A 19,841-nucleotide genomic window follows, 5' to 3' on the forward strand; every position below is an offset into this window, starting at 1 on the left:
GGAGACGGCTGCTTTGGGCAGAAATGCTAAAAGAATAGTGCTCCCGGGGGCTCCCCACCCTCCTGTGAGCTCGTGGCCGTGGGGAGTGTAGCCCACCAGCCCACCAGCCGGGACACGTCCTGCAAAGGCAGCCAGAGGCAGCTGGGATTCTGAAGCTCCGTAACCCGGGGCCTAGTGCTCTTTATGGGAAACAAGTGATTTATTTTATTATCTAAATTTTCGGTGGTTTAATAAGGTTTAATAAGCCTCCCAAGGAGTCTTCTGGCTCGGGAAATCGCCTGTAATAAACACAAGTAGTAAATCCTTTATTTGGAACATAAAGAGGTGTGCAATTTCTCTTAAAAGGAAACAAGTCTTCCCCCCTCCCCCGCCTCGCCCTCTAATAAATAAAGGATGAATACGTAATTAAAGAACCACAGTCTGAAGGGATACCACTTATGTGTCTGGCTCAGACTCACAGGGCCAGCCCAGGAGGCAGGTAGGTGCTATCTAGCCTCATTCCCAAATCTGGAAAAGAATCCACATCCCTTCTCTGCCCCTGTGCAACTCCACCCTCGCCCTCACTAATTCTGCCAGGTGTCTTTGAAGCTCCAGGCCCAGGCAGGGGAGGAACTGGAGGCTGGAGAGGGGACCACTCCCAGGGCAGTGGGAGCCTGCCAACTGGGGCCAGTCTGCCGTGGGGATTTGGCAGATGGAAGCATCATCCTGGGCCCCAGATTTGCTGACCTGAGCATGACTCAAGGAGGCACTGGACTTGTGGACCAAGGCAATAGAATTGTCCTGAAAGTCACATCACTGAGGTCGCCATGGAGGACAGGAAAGGGATGGGACTGGAGCAGAAATCAAATCCCTGACCTGCTGTTTTCTAGCCATGTGACTTGGGGCAAAGGACTTAGCCTCTCTGGTCCCCATCAAATGAGACTCATAATAGGATGAAATGAATAGATATAAGCACTTTACGAATGATAGGGCTCTGTTCAAATGTCAGATGTCCCCAGTGCAGAGGGCTGGGGCCACCCACTGCCTTTTGTGACTTCAAGGCTCTCTCCACTGTATATTTGAACAGACCTCATTCATTCAGCATCTCCCATGTTCCTGCCTAATGGCATCCTGGGAATGATACAGACATAGAAGAGACAATCCTGGAGCAAGTGAGATCCATGCAGTTACTTCCCCATTTCCCACATAAGCAAACTGAGGGCAGCAGGAGTATACACATAATTTGCCAATCCCTGCACTTCACATTCCTAGTAAAACCAGTCCTAGAACATGGGGTGCCTACTAGCCAGACGACCCCACACCCGGCTGGGGTCACAGGCTTAGACGTCAGAATACCTGGTTCTAGTTCCAGCCCTGACACTAATGTGCTGTGTGACCTTGGGCATCAGCTACTCACTGTGCCTTATTTTCCTCATTTGTAAAGTAGGCGTAAAGTTTCTACCAGCCTTGCCTGCCTCTTTGGGTTAGGAGTACATGAGACAGGAGGTATGAAAGGACCTTGGAAGACTACAATGTCCTCCACATGCTGAGGTGGCCCTGGGAATGTCTTTGGGAGAGGTGATTAAATAGTATGGTCTCTGCAAAACTATACAGAAGGGAAATTAGTTCCTGGTACGACGCCACCTCCCTCTGTCAAGACCCCTGTTGGGTGTCTTTGTCCCTCCTGGACTTCCTAATTGCCAGCAGTGTTTGAGTACCTCCTCTGTCCCAGGAGCACTTCCTGTGCCTTCCCTCATTTGATCCGCCCAGCAACTCTTACCATCCCCACTGAACAGATGAAGAAACTGAGCTCAGGAGGGTGAAACCTAGTCCCCGAGGCCAGGATGTGGACCCGGGAGGTCCTAAAGCAGGGCCCTCGCTCTCCACCTCCCAGCATAATCCCCCTGTTGTCAGATGGCTGTCAGCCAACTTCAGGCACACGCTGGCTGAGAACAGCTTCCTGTGTGATCTCGCTCAGGATCCAGGTTAAACACACCTTCAGGCGGGACTCTAGAAATCCAAAGCTTTCCAGATCCAAATGATACGGGGCAGGTCCTTCCTGCCCCTCTGCCCAGTGAGACCTTCTTTATCCTTCACAGATCAGACAGGGCGCCTCCTCCTGGAAGTCTGCTCCGATCCCCCAGCCCGCAGGGGTCTGTTGCCTCCGTGTCCGTACCTCTGTCACTGGTGCTCAGTCCTGAGCCCCCCTGGCCTGCTTGGGTCTTAGGTCCCTAGCGTACAACCCTCAGCCCTCTGATTAAATCTCTAAACCTTTGGGGGCTAGGGTCCAAATCCCCCTACCCACAAGTCGGACTTTGTAAGGGGCAGTGTTATAAGGGGAATGAACGTGAGCTTTGGCACCAAATGCAGCCGGGTTCAGGCCCTGGTTCGGACACTTGTGTGTGGCATTGGGCAAGACACTTACCCTCTCCATACTCTTTCTTTATCTCTAGATTGCAGGTGACGATAAAAATATGTACCTTTCACGGTCGTGTTGATTGAAGAAGGCTTAGAGGTGCAATGACCGACACGTTACAGGCACTTGATAGATGGTAGCTGGTATTGATTGTTATTATAAACGCTGGCTTGCCTGCTTGATTGATTTGGCGATTAGAGCAGGACACAAATAAAAACAAAAATTCAAGTCACACTCAAGAAATTAGTTCGGAGGACTTCTAGAGCCAGGTTTCTACAGTGCAATTCTCTAAGCCCAAGGCCCCCTCTCTCCTTCCAAAGGCTCCAGCCCCACCTCTTCTCTGATCCTCTCATAGAAACACCCCCTCCTCCTCTTTAGCTGGTGAGGAGGGCATGACCCATCTCCCTATAGTGAGAGGGGGGAGGCAGGTAGAGTACCTGAGGCAGGTAGAGTACCTGAGGCTAGTTCTCATGTTACAGTTGAATTAACCTAGGCCGGAGATGAGAAGTGCTGCCTTCGCCAGAAGGCTACTTGGACGTACCTGGGCTCTAGAACCTTCCACAGAGGGCACAGGTCCAGCGGAGGCTGTGGTGAGCCTCATGTCCTCTAGAATGGGGACCACACCTGAAAAGGTTTCACCCGCCCTGAATTCTGGCTCTTTAACCTCCTTCTTCCACTTGCAAGCTCCTCTTTCCCCCTTTTCCTCCTCCGCCATTAGTTCTTGGCTCTATATTTTTTCTATCACCTTCATACCAGAGGTTCATATTTTGCGTCAAGCCTCTCCTAGCTGTCGAGCGGTTTGGTTTTGTGTTTGTGTGTGTGTGTGTGTGTGTGTGTGTGTGTGTGTGTAATTTTCTTTCCTGAGCGTGTTATTCTTGGAGAAGGAGTGCCCTGGCTTGGGCGATGGGAGGGATGGAAGGGAGGGGATGGAGGGCCTGGGTGCAAAGGTGGGGGCTGGACATGGCATCCCCTCTGGAACACTGCTGTCTGCGGGCCCGCCAGGCATGGGGCTCTTAGGGTCACCAGGGAAGCTTCCAGAGTGTAGGCAGGGTGGGGGCACTTTTTCCCAAAGAGTTAATAAAAACAGCAAACCACAGCCCCCCTTCCCCTGCTACCTCCTGCCAGGAAAAACAGCCCCGAGCTCTGTGGTTACATCTGTTCCTCCAGGAATGGTACAAAGACTCCAAACCATGCCATGGTGAGAAGTCGCTGCTGGACAGACCAGCCTTCAAGTCCAGGGTCACCCAGGCCTGTCACCCCCTCCCCACTGCCAGATCCACTTTGTGCTTTCTCATGGTCATGACGCCGGTTATAAGATTTGCCCTGTCCATCCAATGACAAGATGAGGAAAGAGAAGCCCAGAGAGGTGGTGGGGCCTCCCGGAGTCACACAGCTGTGGTTTCTGACCCCCAGGCCCAAGCAGACCAGCTCCAAAAGCATGGGAAGCAGGACATTTAGCACAGGGGTGGTGCTGTCCATCCCTCAGAGGGCTCGGGTGAGACAGGGATCACCTACACCCCATCCAATGGGTTCCAGCTCCTCTATTTAAGAAGGTAGGGATAAGTTTAAGGAATTGCGGGAAGTTTTCCTGAAAAACATTTTAAAACATTTTTGTCTTTATAAGAATAAGCCCTTGGCAAGCAAGAAAACTTGCGTGAAAGAACTGATTTCCTGAGGTTTTAATGATTTGGGCTTTTAATAGTTGATGGGGCATTTCATTCACGAACAGTCTTTTCAGGTGAGAAGGTTCCTCTGAGGGTCAGAACCCTGCTACCATTAGGGTAGCTTCGTGGGAATTAGAAAAAGGTGTCATTTCCTCGATACATCTACTTCCATCTATCAAACCAGTGTGGTAATATACTGATTTTGTCAGAAGACAGCATTTAATGCCATCTGCCAGAAATGATAGCTATCACAAACCCATAATGTCTATGAAGTGAATATTGCCTCTGTGTTGCCTGTTGTATTATCTGTTATCTTCCTGTGTTATCTATTATGTTATCTATTGCTGTATAACAAATTACTCTGAAACTGAGTAACTTAAAACAAGAATAAACGTTTACTATCTCCCGGTGTCTATGAGTCAGGAATTCCGAAGCAGCTTTGCTAAGTGGTTCGGATTCGGTGTCTTTCCTGAAGCCGTACTCAGGCTGTCAGCAGGGGTGCTGTCCCCTGAATGCCTGACTGGGACTGAATGACCCGCTCTCCTGGTGGCTCACTCACACAGCGGGTAACTTGGACCTGCTCAGTCCCTTGCCACGTGGACCTCGCCAAAGAACTGTCCTGATGACATGGCAGCTGGCTTCCCCCAGAGTGAGTGAACCCAGAGAGAGCCAGGCGGACACAGCGATGTGTTGTCACTTGTTGTTACTTTAGCCATTCTGATAGGTGTGTGGTGATATCTTATTCCTCTTGGGTGGGTATTGCTGCATCTTTATCACAGCTGTTATGTCCCCGTGAGCTCTGTTAGAGCAAGGGCCTGCTTGCTTTGCCTTCTGTGCATCCCCAGAGCCCAGAGCAGGGCAGGGCACAGGAAGAAACCCAAAGTCTATTTAGAGAATGAATGCACGGCCTGTGGGGTCTCTGGCCCTTTTTAAGCAGGCAGGAAAGCAGCAAGGCCTTTGCTCTGGGAAACCTCTTGAATACATTCCCCGGGCGAGATTGCTGGGGGAAGGCTAAGGCCCTCCACCACCCACAGAGGAGCAGGGACGAGGGGGGCAGAGCACCCAGCACCCTGACACCCCACCGGGTCCCTGGGGCCTCCAGGCCACTTGGGGCACATATTGTGGGCCTGGCGCTTCTCCCTTCTCCCCTTCCACTGCCTCTGCCTTCTCAGGGCAGAGACATCCCGAGGATAAATATGTGGGGATCCCCAAAGCTCTTGCCACTGGGCCGTGGGTCTTCCAGACTTTGTTTTTCTTTTCTCCCCACTGTAATTGCAGCCAGGAAAAGGCCAGGTCTTTGCTAGGATTTATCCATGGGCCACAGCCAAGCTTTGCGCCGAGTAGCAGGGCCGTCAGTGCCCTGCAATAAAAATTGAGGTGGCTTGTGGTCCAGGTTGAATCTGTTGACTTAAGTTGTGAATTCTGCTCCCTGAAGGGAGGGCGTGCCTGCTGTCCTCTGCTCCCCCCTCCCCGACCGCTGGCGGCTATGACCAGCCACATTTCATGTCTTATGTATAGATAATGCTGAGGTGTCTTAGAAGAGGCTTCTCCCCGTAGGGATATGTTTCCCGAAGAGTAACAGAATACAGACATGATAAATTAGCTAACAATGAGCTCGAATTTAATATTGAATATAAATATTTATAGGTCAAATGGCTCACAGATATACACATATAGGAGGTCAGTATTTTCTAAAAAATCAAGAATTGCAAATGAAGGGAAACCTCATCAGCTAAGATGAAGCCAGAAATAGGTCAGAAAGCAGAACACCTGCCATAAGGCCCCCATTCCCTTGCTGAAAATGGGCCACGAGATCGGTTTGAAGATTCCTAGAAGCTGTTATCTGTTTGCTAGGGCTGCGATAACAAAGTACCACAGACTGGAGCTTAAACAGCAGAGATTTATTTTCTCACAGTTCGAGAGGCTGGAAGTCCAAGATCAGGGTGTCGGCAGGGTCGGTTTCCTCTGAGGCCTCTCTCTTCGACTTGTAGGTGGCTGTCTTCCACCCTGTGTCCTCACGTGGTCTTCCGTCTGTGTATCTGTGCCCTGCTCTCCTCTTGTAAGGGTACCGGTCATACTGGATGAGAGCCCTCTCATAGGACCCCGTTTTAACCTTAATTCCCCTTTTAAAGAGCCCACCTCGAAATACAGGAACACTGACATACTGGGGGGTTAAGACTGCCACATATGAAGTTGGGCTGGGGAACAACTCAGCTACCGTTAGTAGCCCCCTCCGTTAGTACAGCCTGCATCAGTAGCCAAAAGTAGCAAAATCCGAATCTGTTAGAGGAGTCAGAGGATTTGTGAAATAAACCGAAGCATTCTCCCAGAGGGAGCCCTGAGTCATGAGAGAAAATTCCTCCTTTGGCGCTTGACCCACAGACGTTGTGTGAGTCCGTAGCGGCCACCATTCCCGTAGCATACAGAGCAATGGAGTTTCACATGGCTGTCCGTCCCCGCGTTCAGGAATTGCACATTCCCAAAGTGGAATTCAGTGAAATCGGGCCTGCGAGAAGATTCCACAGCCTTAAAGGCAGACGCCAGCTGCCCAATGACAAGCCCAACTCCAAGTGCCTTTGGGGTCCCGGGAAAAGCCCAGTGGTTCACGAGAAGCCCCAGCTTTTGAGCGGGGCTCTGAGTTCCAGGTGAGATTGGGAAAAGCTGAGGAAGAGGGGCCGGGTTTCTAGCAGAGGGGGAGGGAGGGGAGCCCCAAGCAAAGGCAGGGGTGGGGTGGGCAAGCACGCCCACCGGCCTGGCCTCCCGGGGCCAGGGTCCCGGAGCTGGCATCCCCTCCTGGGGCCACGTCCTCTGACCCGGTCTCTCCTTGTGTGTGTCCCCACAGGGCTCTGGCTGAGAACATGGCCAATGGCATTGACGAGCTGATCGGCATTCCCTTCCCCAACCACAGCAGCGAGGTCCTGTGCAGCCTGAACGAGCAGCGGCATGACGGGCTGCTCTGCGACGTGCTCCTGGTGGTGCAAGAGCAGGAGTACCGCACCCACCGCTCCGTCCTGGCCGCCTGCAGCAAGTACTTCAAGAAGCTCTTCACAGCCGGCACCTTAGCCAGCCAGCCCTACGTCTACGAGATCGACTTCGTCCAGCCTGAGGCGCTGGCCGCCATCCTGGAGTTCGCCTACACCTCCACGCTCACCATCACGGCCTCCAACGTCAAGCACATCCTCAACGCCGCCAGGATGCTGGAGATCCAGTGCATCGTGAACGTGTGCCTGGAGATCATGGAGCCCGGGGGCGACGGGGAGGAGGAGGATGACAAAGAGGACGACGACGATGACGAAGATGACGACGACGAGGAGGACGAAGAGGAGGAGGAGGAGGAAGAGGAGGAGGAGGACGACGACACGGAGGACTTTGCTGATCAAGACAACTTGCCTGACCCCCAGGACATCAGCTGCCACCAAAGCCCGTCCAGGATGGACCACCTCTCGGAGGCCTGTTCGGACGCTCCCAGGGACTTCCCCGATTCCTTCCGGGCCGGCAGCCCTGGCCACCTGGGCGTGATCCGGGACTTCTCCATTGAATCTCTGCTGAGGGAGAACCTGTACCCCAAAGCCAACATCCCCGACAGGAGACCCTCCTTATCTCCGTTCGCCCCGGACTTCTTTCCACACCTCTGGTCGGGGGACTTCGGTGCCTTTGCCCAGCTGCCCGAGCAGCCCATGGACAGCGGGCCCCTAGACCTGGTCATCAAGAACCGCAAGATCAAGGAGGAGGAGAGGGGGGAGCTGCCCCCACCTCCGCCGCCGCCCTTCCCCAGCGACTTCTTCAAGGCCATGTTCCCGGACCTTCCCGGGGGGCCGCTGGGCCCCATCAAGGCAGAGAATGACTACGGTGCCTATCTCAACTTCCTGAGCGCCACCCACCTAGGGGGCCTCTTCCCGCCCTGGCCGCTGGTGGAGGAGCGCAAGCTGAAGCCCAAGGCCTCTCAGCAGTGCCCCATCTGCCACAAAGTCATCATGGGGGCCGGGAAGCTGCCACGGCACATGAGGACCCACACCGGGGAGAAGCCATACATGTGCAACATCTGCGAGGTCCGCTTCACCAGGTGCGAACGGAGGCCTGTGGGTGTGAGGGGCAGGGCGGGGAGGGCCGGGGGCCTCGGGGATGGAGAGGGACCCAGGTCAGGGGAGGTCCAGCTGGATCCTAGATGCACAGCAAGCTCATCGCCAGAACAGGTGCTAGGAATTAGCTGGGGCAGTGATTTTCAGATATTTTCCTATCTATGCTATCAGGTATAAGGCCAAGATGCAAAAGAGATCAGAGCGGAGCTGTTCTGGTTAAGGCAGAAGTGGGGAGGGGGGATCTCAGCACCTGCTGTAGATCCAGGAAAGCCAGTTTGAAGCTCCCCAATGGAGTGCAGCCCCTCCTTTATTTTATTTGGAGCCCAGACAGCATGCCAGGGCCTGTCTTGAATGGATTACATATACTACCGCCCCCGCCACGTCCTGGAAGTCAGGGAGGGCCATGGGCTTTGTCCACAGATAGGTGATCTGTCTCCCAGTGGCTAGTCAGCCACTCCTAAGCCCAGCTGGGAAAGGGCAGAGCTGGGACTGGAACCCCAGTGAGACCCCTGTAGGCCCTTTCAGTCCTATTTTGGGTCAGACCTAAAGGCTGGGCCTCCTTTTACGTTCTCCCCCTTGACTGTCCATGTTGGGAAGAGGGTTAACTCTATGCCGTTATAAAAGTTGAACTTTGAAATCAGTACACGATAAGCCTTTCATCTCTCCCGGACTCCATCCCGTTCAGCACGCGTGTGTTGTGTACCTTCTCTGCACAGCAACTTTTGTGGCCAAAACTGATTGGTGGGATGATGTGGGGTCCGATTTGTCCAGTGCTAGGTTTTGATGGGCCTCACTGGGGGGAGATAAGGTCTGTTGGTGCCGATTGTGGTCACTGATGTGAGGCTGACCTTCCCAGCCATGTCCACACTGCGGAAGGTTCTGGTGAGTGCCCTGCATCAGGGCTTGGTCATTTCAGTGTGTCGGATGTGGTTTACCTGCCCTGGGACTGTGACTTCCTAGACCAGGTCCTTTCCCCACATTGCCCCGGTGTCCATCAGAGAACCCGCCTTGAGAAACCCACGCTTATTCCAGTGGTGCTGCTGCCACCCCGTAGCCCCCTAGCAGTTCATCTTTGGGAATTGCTGGGGGCTCGTTCTTTCGATTGGCCCCAGTGGGCCCAAAGCTTTGGTTTTTGAGGAGAATGCAATGTTTGGCATCAGGTTGTTTATCAAATCAGGGGCAGTGCTTTTGGGGGAAAAACAAGATGAGTTCTGCTAAGTAACGAGACGCACTCTCTTTGGCGGCTTGAAAACTCGATTTGAGGTTGCCAGAGAGGGTACCGGAACGTGTTCAGCTGACAGTTGTGAAAACAGCTCTGCAGGGTCTTCCGGTGACCGCTTCGAAAGACAACGCGGATTGTTTCCAAGGTGGCCTGGGGTCCCCTCACAGCTGCTTCTGTGAAGGAAACCCCAGCAGAATCTCCCAGCCGCTCCGAGCTGACAGTGAAGGGAGCATTTCCGGGTGCAGAGGGGCAGGGCCCCCCATACCCCGGGTGTGTCCCCTTCCACCCAGCAGTGCTGACCTCAAGTGCTAGCTTCTCTTACCGCTGCAGAGCAGCTGGCCCCAAAGTCCCCGAGATTCACCCCCTCTCGGGTGCCCCCCACTACTGGCCCTGCCACTCTTACGTCGCCTCCTCCTCCCTCCCTCCTCTTCTCCTGAATTCACCTTAGAGCCATAGAACCCCTGTAAAGGCTTGACAAAAGCACAGGGATAACGGAAGATAAACCAGAGCCCAGTCCAGATTCAAGCACAGTTCATGCATCTGGAGCCAGTGCCTCTCCGCAGCCCCCTGGGAATGACTTCAAGACGTGGACACCCTTCACAGGCCTGGTCCAGAAAAGCCAGCCCCTGAGTCCCGCCATCTGGGCTCCACCTCCTTTGCTTGTCCCCTGCACAGACGGCTGACACTTGGGGACACCCCTCCGTCCAGGGGAGACCCTTGTCTGTGGCTTCAAGGGGATGTGCTGCATCTCAGGGTACCTCAGAGCGAGTCTGCCCTGCCCCCCCACCAAGTCCCCATGTCCCTTCCGTTCCCCACTTCCCTCCGGGCCTTTCCCACACTCCGCTGTGAGGGCCATGGCGGTCTGTGTCCCTGCCTTCCCTAGGGAAAGTTTTAAACTCGGTCAGTCGAGACAGACTTCTCACCCTCTTGACACCAGAACATCCTCTGCGTGGGCCTCCTGGTTTGGGCCTCAAAGCTGTGTTGTATAGGAGGGTCGCATTCCAGAACCCTCCCTCCCAGCACATTCCTGCTGATCACTCAGGGTGGTCGATGTGCCTGCCCGCTCACCACCCCTCCAGGCCAGATCAGCTGTGGGGCGGGTTCCAGCCATCCAGCCCCCGGCCCTGCCCTCCCTGCGGTCTAGTCCTGTTCAACAGAACGACAGCCACCCGGGCCCCCGGCCTGTCTCCAGCTGGCGCAGCTTCGTTCCCGCCTCCATCCACATCTCCCCTCACTCGGTGCCCACTGGGCACTGGCCCTCCTGAGACAGATCAGGAAAGCTCTGGGGTCCCCTTCCCAGGAGCAGAGATACCCGGAGTGGGGAGAGGGTGGAGGAGAGTTTCTTGGCCTCCTCCCCTAGGGACTTTATTTCTCACTGCGGGCTGTGGCTGCCCGTGATGGACACCCCTCGACACCCCTCCCCATCACATTCTTCGGAATCGCTCGTTCCTTGCTGCCCTTCTGTCGCCTCCCCGGAGCTGCCTGCAGGATTCTTTTCAGCCTTCAGAGAGCCTCAACACTGGCCTGTCCAGGTCCGGGTGGCCTGTAACTCTCTGTATAGCCAAGTCCTCTCGCAGCCTTTCCACGGGGAGCCCCCCCTTTGTGGCTGACTTCCGGCCGCCAACATCTGTAACACTGCCCTCCTCAGCTGGAGGCGTCTTCAGCAGCCACTTAGAGCAGCAGCTGCTGCCTCTTTGACTCGGAATTCCCAGACTCCCTTGCAATGCAAAGCCACTACCTGGGACTGGACCCCCCGCGAGGCTGAGGGACCCCTGACCTGCTGCCCTCACGTCCTCCTCATGGACACTATTTTCCTTTCTGGAGCCCGAGTCTTTGCTTAATTATAGCTGAGCTTCTGCTCTCCGGTCAGGCCTCCTTTCCTCTCTTCTTGATGTTGATCCCACTTCCCCTCCCTCCTGGGGGACGTTGGAGTGACCCACCCTCCCCCTGCAAGGTGGCCCCGGCTCTGAGTTATGGCCTCCGATGCCAGCTCCCAGCATGTCCACGCCCCGTGGGAACACCATTCTTCATGGCTTCAGCAGTACAACACGGCGGAGGGGCCTTGGGCATCCTTCCAACAGAGCCCCTTCTGGCCCTGAGGCCCCACTTACTGCTCTCATTCTGTGGGTGTCCAAGAAGGGACTGCAGCCCCACCATCATGTGTCTATTCCTTGGTGTCGGGAATCTCACCTCCGAGCCAGCTCTAGATTTCAGCCAGTCCCACGGTTGTCCCACCACTGATCTTTCCAGCTATGAGACACCCCTGGAGCCACAGGAAAGGCCTCAAAGGCTTCAACCAGATGGTGTATCTCTGGCCCCCTGCTGTCCCCTCCTAGCTCTGGCCATCCCATGATCACCTGGACTCCAAGTTCCTCTGTCTATGCCTGAGTCTATGTGTCCACTCCCCTAGCCTGGTCCAAGGTCACCGTTTTCTTCCTGAGGACGGCTGCAGTCTGTGCTGGCTGCAGAGACAGCTCGTGATGAAACTGGTCCTGTGGCTCCGACTCGGGAGAGAGAAACAGTTCCAGGACTTAGGGCAGAGGTAGCCTGGACCAAGATTCCCCCAGACCCTCCTCGTCAGGAGTCCTTTACTTCTATTCCCAGAAAGTCTGGAAGCCTGGGCCAAAGGTCAGGACTACAGGGTCAGTGGGCCAGAGGTGGCCCCTAGGATGGGCCTTGAAGAACGGGGAGCATGTGGGCCAGGGAGGACAAGAAGGTATTCATCCTCTCTGCGTGCAGAGGGACGCTGCTGCCCTTGGTGGGACTTTTCCCTGCCCACCCACCTCACAGGGCCCTCCCCCTCCTCGTTGCCCCAACCCCTGTCATCACCACCAACTAGGCCTGGCCTGGGCCTGTGAAGGCCTCAGAAGACTCTTAATGCTCCTGTCCTGCCACGTGGGTCCTTGAGTCCAGGCCGCCTGTCGGGGGAGCCCCTAGCACACATGCTGGGGCAGTCTTCCCTCCTGGAGCCCCCGCATCCCACCCGCAGCCTGGCTCTCACAGGCGCTCCAGTCAGGTCTGGCGGACACGTGGTGAAGTCAAGAAACTGCCACACGTGAGAAGAGACCAGCTCCTGAGACAACAGTGGTCCCGTGGAGGAGAAGGATGGGCAACCCAAGCTCTGTACCCCGAGAAATCAATCTCTGATGAGCCACGATTTCCCCAGTCTCCACTGAATCCCCTACCGACATCCTGTGAAGGCTGCAACTTTTAGCCCCCACCCCCTGGCCCCCAGAGCAAGCCAAACGCTGGTTGCTCCGTGGCGCCCCACAGTTCTCTCTCCAAACAAGGCCGGGAGCCTGGCAGATGATGCTTTTTTTTCTTAGTTCTCCCACTCCTGGCAGCTCTGGGGACCTTATTAAGATAATGTAGTATCGTTAGCAGTGGCAGCAGGAAGATAATTTGTCTCAGACCATCAGGTTACCAAGAAGTCTGAGTGGATGGTGTTGGGAAAGCGTTATCCTCACTTGGGAGCCTCCACTGAGGCCCAGGACCCGGGGCCCTTTCCTTTCACTCAGGGGAATGATATCACCAGGACTGGCTCATCTTTCTTGACAATGAGCTCTCCAAGCTGGAAGGGGGAATACCGGTCAAGGCTTGCATGCATGTGACCTGGCCTGGGTCCCAGGTGCAGAGTAAAGGGATGAGACGGCAGACAAGGGGACAGGGCGAGGGAGGAGCACGTCAGGTTTGGACTGGGCAGTTCTGAGAAGTGGCCCCGCACCAGCGGGCCGCGGCCATGACCACCCACTGTACAGTGAGGAGCACCGGGCAGAACTCCAAAGCATCTGCTGGGTTCTTATCTGAGCAGGTTCCAGTACCATCCGGGCCACATGCTGAACAAGTGTGGAGGGAGCAGGGCCGGCATGTGGGGACACAGAAGGCAGTGTCTCCTGGGGACTGCAGCCCCTTGGAAAGGGCACTGCCGTGGTGATCAGGAACCCTAGCTTGAGGGCTTGCATCTGCCTCTAACTAGCTGTGTGACTTTGGCCGAGTCACCTCCCCTCTCTGGGCCTCGGTTTCCCCATGTGTAACACGAGGGGGTTGGAGCAGGTGCTCCCTAAGTTCACGCCCAGATTTATGACTCCATATATTGCCCAAGATCAGGAAAGCTCTGGACACATGACAGCACTTCTCTTTGCCTCCTCTTCCTCACGAGAATGATGGAAGGGCCAATTTCACGGGCTTTACTGAAGCCCTTATAACCAACCACCTGCGCAGTTAGGTCCTGACCCGCGCTCATGATTAGTACTGACGGGAACGTCCCTGAGCCTGGGCTCCTTTTTTGCAGCTCACTGTCCATGAATTTGCTGCTTCCTGCATCATCTTGCTGTCTAGGCGCCTAACAAGACAGGGCCCCAGGAGCCAGGGACAGGGCGGTGGCTCCTCAGGCATGAGGGGCAGCTAAGGGAAACAGCACACGTGACGGCCCTGCCCTGGGAATAGCATGCATGGGAAATAAAGGCAGGAAAGACAGCCTCTGAACAGGTGTTCCCATCTGCCAGGAGCACCTGTGTGCCTGAATTGGGGCCACAGAGCGCAGACAGGGAGACTGGGCCCCCAGGGCTCGGGACTTGCTGGGAGGGCAATGCTGATACGTATGGGGCCTTTAGGGGACAGAAGAGGATGATGCTGACACATCGTCCTCTGTTGCTCCCTCCCTGCCCCTCAGGTGACCTGCCTCGGGCTGCAGCGTTCAAGTGCTCTGGAAGGTCAGGGCAAAGGATAAGGCCTGGGTGGACAGAGAAGGGTTTATGAAAGACTGCATGTGAGTTTGACCACTGAAGAATCAGGGGGATTGGGAGTGGTAGACATTTCAGGCAGGGCAGTTTGCAAGGGTAAACTCAGAGAGGAAGGATGTGGGTGCAGGGAAGAGGAGGGCTCACGGCCGGGAAGGAAAGAGCACACGTGCCGGCATCTACGCTTGGACATCTGGTGGGAACCTAAGGGACGGAGCGTGGTGTCCAAACACAGGATACGCACAGAAGGGGAAGGAGCCAGGGCTTACCAGCATCCATCCCATAATATGGCAGGCTCTGAGCCAGGGGGGCTGGTGGTCCAGCTCATGCCAACGGAGATTCAAAGATGCAAAGCTGACCAGAGCATGGCCTGCTAGGGGAACAGTGTGTCCATGTGGTGCAGTACTGTGGGGAGGGACGGGGGCTGGCAAAGGATATGGGGTGATTCTTTTTTCCAGCTTTATTGAGATATATCTGACATATAACACTGTATAACTTTAAGGTGTACAACAGTGATGATTTGATATGCACATATATTGTGAAACGATTACCACAATCACATTAGTTAACACACCCATCACCTCACTTAGTTACCTTTTTTGTGTGTGTGGTGAGAACATCTAAGATCTACTCTCTTAGTAACTTTCAAATATATAATACAGTATTGTTCACTATAGTCCCCAAGGGCCCCCAGATCTTATCCCTTTATAACTGGAAGGCGTGAGCTTGTAAGGAGACTTCAAAGCCATGCTAAGGGGTGAGTTAGCACACAGGCCTTTGGACAGGGTTAGGGGGCTTGGAAGATTTTAAGGGGGCACCGGACCCCCAGTCCTGAAGGAAAGTGACCAAGAGCTCAGCTGCTGAGAGTCAGACTGGAACATTCCAACTCACTCATGATGCCTCTGGCAGCAGATCAGATGCGTAAAGGAGCAAGGGTAGAAGAGCGGAAATACATGAAGCCAGCCAGCCAGAGAGAGATTCAGTATGAGCCCATTTCCCAGATGCAAACACTCTCAGAACACCAAAGGTCAAAATGGTGCAGCACAGCCTCCCATTTTAGAGGTCAGGAAACTGAGGCCCAGGGCAGCAAAGGACCTGGTCCGGTTCTTAGAGTGTGCCGAGCCCGGGCCCTGCTCTGCCAATGCACACGCGCATTACATCTCCATGGAAAGGTCATTACAGAAATAAGGAGGCTGTGTGACCTCAAGAAAGCCATTCCCTCCCTGGGAATGGGCTGGGTTAGATCAGTATTTTCAAGGTCCTGGGACGCATACCGCTAGGGATGCAGGTTACTGGGCCCACTGATTCAGACGTGCTCTCAGTAAACTAAATGCTCTCTAAATTTTTTCCAGGACTAACTTATGAGGTTTGTCCACCCTCCTCCCCCGCTGCTCCCATGAAAAGTCTCCACTGGGGACAGTGGCTCCTGCCCAGGCTGAGCTGCTCCCACAGCTTGGCCCAGTCTTCTGACCCCAGAGACGGAAGGCTGGCTGCAGATGCCCTGGTATGATTGTTTGGGCTGTACTTCCTGAGGCAGCCCCTACAGGCTTCAGGCTGGGAACACTCAGTATGAAAATCCTCAGAAGAGCTTGCCAGCAAACCACGCCCAGATAGCCCTCCATGCCCCTCTGCCCCTCACCGGCTGGTACCTCTGCGAAAGCTGTTTGACTTCGCTGAGCCCCCAGCGATTCCTCAGTCCCAGTGAGGAAATTAATCCAGGTGTGTTGAATCGAGCTCATGCAAACGGAGATTCCTCGTCAATAGGAACTGATGTCTAGCCCTAGGTTCAACTCTGCATGGAGAGGTTAAATAACTTGCCTAAAGGTCACCCAGCAAGTTAGTGGGGGGGTCTGAAGCTGGAGCAGGGGCTCCCACACCCCTAGTGGGGATCCCTTTCCTGCACTGTACCTTGCCTGTGAATAATGACTTTCCAGGGTCATTGAAAAGGTGTACTTGCCTGCTCACAGCAGGTGCTCAACGAGAGGAAATTGTCGCCACCTTCTCAGCACGTCTCCCACACTTGGGCCGGTCGCCTCTGAAGTGTGATTTACTTTAGATGCCCTAACAGGAAGCTCAGGAGAAGCAGTGCGTATTTAAAGAGGCCCTTGACATTTGAAGGTTTACCATTTGCATTGTCCATTATTTGAGGGTGTCAATACTATTAAATATATGTAATAGTAATTTTTTAAAAAATCTCCCTTATAAGGTTGTAGTGAGGACTGAATGAGATGATGTATTTAAAGCCCCACTGGTGACTCTCAGCTGACCCTCCACTAGGCCCTGGTGAGGATGAGTCCCTCAGCCAGTGCGTGAGCCTAGCCAACCACCCAGCATAGCCAACACCTAGCATCAGTGTTTCGTCAGAGCCTGAGCAAACGTGTGGAGTCCCGAGACATATTCCCCAGGACTGTACAGCGTCACTCTAGGGCTACAGAGAGCACTCTGCACCCCACCCCTACATTTTTACACAGGTCACAGTGCAGTGCTGAGGAGAGAGGCCTAGGCTGTCCTAGTCCCAGCTCTGCCATTACCCTTGCGGTGACCTCAGGGACTTCACCTCCCTGGTCCTAACCCTAACCCTCCCTGGGCCTCAGTCTGCCCACCAGCCAACTGAAGGATTAACCTAGGCCAGTGGTTCTCAGACCACCAGCAGCAGCAACATCCGGCAGCATATTCAAAATGCAAACTCTCTGCTCTCTCCCCCGCAGACCTACTGACTCAGGCGGTCTGGGAGGGAGGCCCGGCACTCGGTGTTTCATCAGACCCTGATAATGGCTCATCAAGTTTGAGATCCACTAGCCAGGATGCTCAAAAATCCAATCACCGGGATGCAATGTGGGTTCCAAAGACCATAAGAGCAGCACGCTGGTGGCAGAAGGGCACATGAGATGTCACAGCGGGGGACTTACTGTGCAGCCTGGGGGCAGCTGGTGGGCTGTGGGAAGGGCAGGGACGGGGATGGCGGTGTCTGGTGTGTGAAGGATACCAACTCTCCCTTCCTCTGCCCTGCCTACCCCACTCTCCTCCCCCACCCCCCACGTGCCCTCCAGCCTTCCAGGGAGCACAGGTGGGGGAAACGGATCTGTCCTTTTGGTCCTTCTCCCCTGGTCCCTGCCAGTGTACTCATGAATGTCCTTTTCTCTCCTGCCCCACCCCTGGGGAACTAGCCGGAAAATGAGAGCCAGTGAGACCTCTAGCGGCCAGGGGACACCAGGAGACCAGGACCCGCTCCTGCTGTGCTGGGGTTATGTTGAGTGTGGTTTAAATCTGGCCATTTTAGGGCGGATGCCTGGGCTCCACATCTGCTCCAACCTCAAAACCAAGCCAAAAATTACAGGCAGACGCTCCACCCAAGCCACACCTGCAGGGAGGAGGTGGGAGGCTGGACACAGCTTCCTGGCCTGCCCGGCCTGGTCAAGGAAGGCTGCAGAAGGATCCTGAGCGTTCTCGAAGCTCACCTGCCTCCACTTCTGTGTGGCTGAAAGGCTCCTTTAGCTGGTTTATGCAGCATTCACTCTTTACAGAAACAGGCTTGAGATGTCTGTTTTCCTTCCAAGACCGCCAGGAGGTGTGTTGAATCTAGCTCAACACAACCCGAATTTCTCTCCATCAGCTCTGGACAACAGGCATTGACGTCTCGTGCTAGGTTCGGCTCAGTGCAGAGAGGTTAAGTAACTCACCTAAGGTCACCCATCACGTTAGCAGTGGGTTTGCAGCTGGAGCAGAGGCTCCCACACCTGCTGATGGGAGCTGCAGCCCCACGTCATCTCTTACCTCTGAATAATACTGCTTAAACCCTGAAAAGCTCTGCCCTAGCTTAGGCTGCATTCTTGTTGCACCTGGCTGTTTTGTAAACCCTGGAATCGTCTGCAGACAAAGAGGAGAGCCAAGGGCTGGGGCTCAGAAACCACAGTGCAGGAGTGACTTGAACAAGGTGTGCCTGATCCCTGTAGCCTCCCGGATTAGTGCTGAGGACTGACAGGTCTCAACAGCCCAAGGGGCTGGGATGGGATCAGGGTGAACCTCGAGGAAAGACGCTGTTGCCTGGAGAGAGTGGAGCTGAAGGTGCCCTCCAGTATGAGAAGTGGCTGCCCCACTGGAGGACTAATGAAAGACTGCTGGCTTTCGGGGCCTCTGTCCCCAGCAAGGCTATTCTGCAGTCTATGAGACAGGCCCCGACAGAGTGGGCGCTCCATCCTCCTGAGCTTATGCGTAACAGGTGTTCTGGAATGACAGCAGCGTCTCTGGGCCCAGCTCCTGATCCACTCTCTAATCCAGGGGAGGAGCCACACCTGCTTGGGGTGGCGCAGTAGTTGAAGGTAAATTCTAGCAGGGGTCCCATTCCTGAGGGTTGACACCACAGCCGTCGGGAGCCTTAGCAGGTTCTGGAGGAGGGGGAGCAGAGAGTGAGGAGTGGCTCCTGGGGTTCTGGGCAGGGACTGACTCTGGCTCTGCCTTGCAGGCAGGACAAGCTGAAGATCCACATGAGGAAGCACACGGGGGAGCGGCCCTACCTGTGCATCCACTGCAACGCCAAGTTCGTGCACAACTACGACCTCAAGAACCACATGCGCATCCACACGGGCGTGCGGCCCTACCAGTGCGAGTTCTGCTACAAGAGCTTCACGCGCTCCGACCACCTGCACCGCCACATCAAGCGCCAGAGCTGCCGTATGGCCCGGCCCCGGCGCGGCCGCAAGCCCGCCGCCTGGAGGGCCGCCAGCCTGCTCTTTGGGCCCGGCGGCCCGGCCCCGGAGAAGGCGGCCTTCGTGATGCCCCCCGCGCTGGGTGACGTGGGCGGCCACCTGGGCGGGGCCGCCGTGTGCCTCCCGGGCCCCAGCCCCGCCAAGCACTTCCTGGCGGCGCCCAAGGGCGCGCTGAGCCTGCAGGAGCTGGAGCGGCAGTTCGAGGAGACGCAGATGAAGCTGTTCGGGCGCGCGCAGCTCGAGGCCGAGCGGAACGCGGGGGGCCTCTTGGCCTTCGCGCTGGCCGAGAACGTGGCCGCCGCGCGTCCCTATTTCCCGCTGCCTGACCCGTGGGCCGCGGGCCTGGCCGGCCTCCCCGGGCTCACCGGCCTCAACCACGTGGCCTCCATGTCTGAAGCCAACAACTAGGCTGGCCTCATCACCCCCAGTCCTGCTTCCCTGTCCCCTCCCGGGCCCACCTGCCCCATCCGATGGGTCTGAACTTTTTATTTCAAAAGAAAAAAGGAAAACAAATAGCAGCCGCAGTGGTATTTTCTGGGCCTCCCGACGCAGCTGCCTCCCCTGTGCTGGGGTCTGAGATGGGCATCCCCTCCCCAAAGGCCTGGCCTCTCTCTGGCTGTCTCTCTGCTCTCACACAGAAACTCACAGGGGCCCGTGCCAAAGAGGAGGCCCCAGACCAGGTGTCCAGAAGCACTTTGGAGCTGTGTGGGGCTAGACGGAGGGAGGTGGCTTGGCCAGAGGCAGACCGGATGGATGGAGCAGGGCTGAAGGTAGGGTCCCAAGATACACATCCTGAGCCCCGCCACTCTAAGGCAGAGTCCCTGCTGACACTGTTCCGATGGGTCATTTTTCCCATCTCCAGTGGCCCTGGGATCCTTAGGGGAAGTGACCTATAGGCAGGGAGAGGGTCTCCTGGGGTCCGGGCCCATTTTTCCCTCCCTGTCCTATGACCGCGGACAGGTCAGCCGTCTGTACCCCAGTTTCACCCTGCTGTGAAAGGGGGCTGGAAATTTTGTTTCCCCCTCCCATCCACCCA

General features: G+C 55.5%; 1 protein-coding gene across 1 annotated transcript; it reads left to right on the forward strand.

Annotated features, from left to right (window-relative positions):
• Window positions 1-6,789: 6,789 nt before the first annotated feature.
• Window positions 6,790-19,213, forward strand: ZBTB7C (zinc finger and BTB domain containing 7C; the record flags this gene model as incomplete). The annotated part of the gene is made up of 2 exons (XM_079942675.1): window positions 6,790-8,122; window positions 18,562-19,213. Exons 1-2 carry the CDS (start codon window positions 6,918-6,920, stop codon window positions 19,211-19,213), a joined length of 1,857 nt encoding a protein of 618 aa, XP_079798801.1. The 5' UTR covers window positions 6,790-6,917.
• Between the last annotated feature and the right edge of the window lie 628 nt (window positions 19,214-19,841).

This window comes from Stenella coeruleoalba (genome assembly GCF_951394435.1).
Source record: "Stenella coeruleoalba genome assembly, chromosome: 14".
Lineage (NCBI taxonomy): Eukaryota > Metazoa > Chordata > Mammalia > Artiodactyla > Delphinidae > Stenella > Stenella coeruleoalba.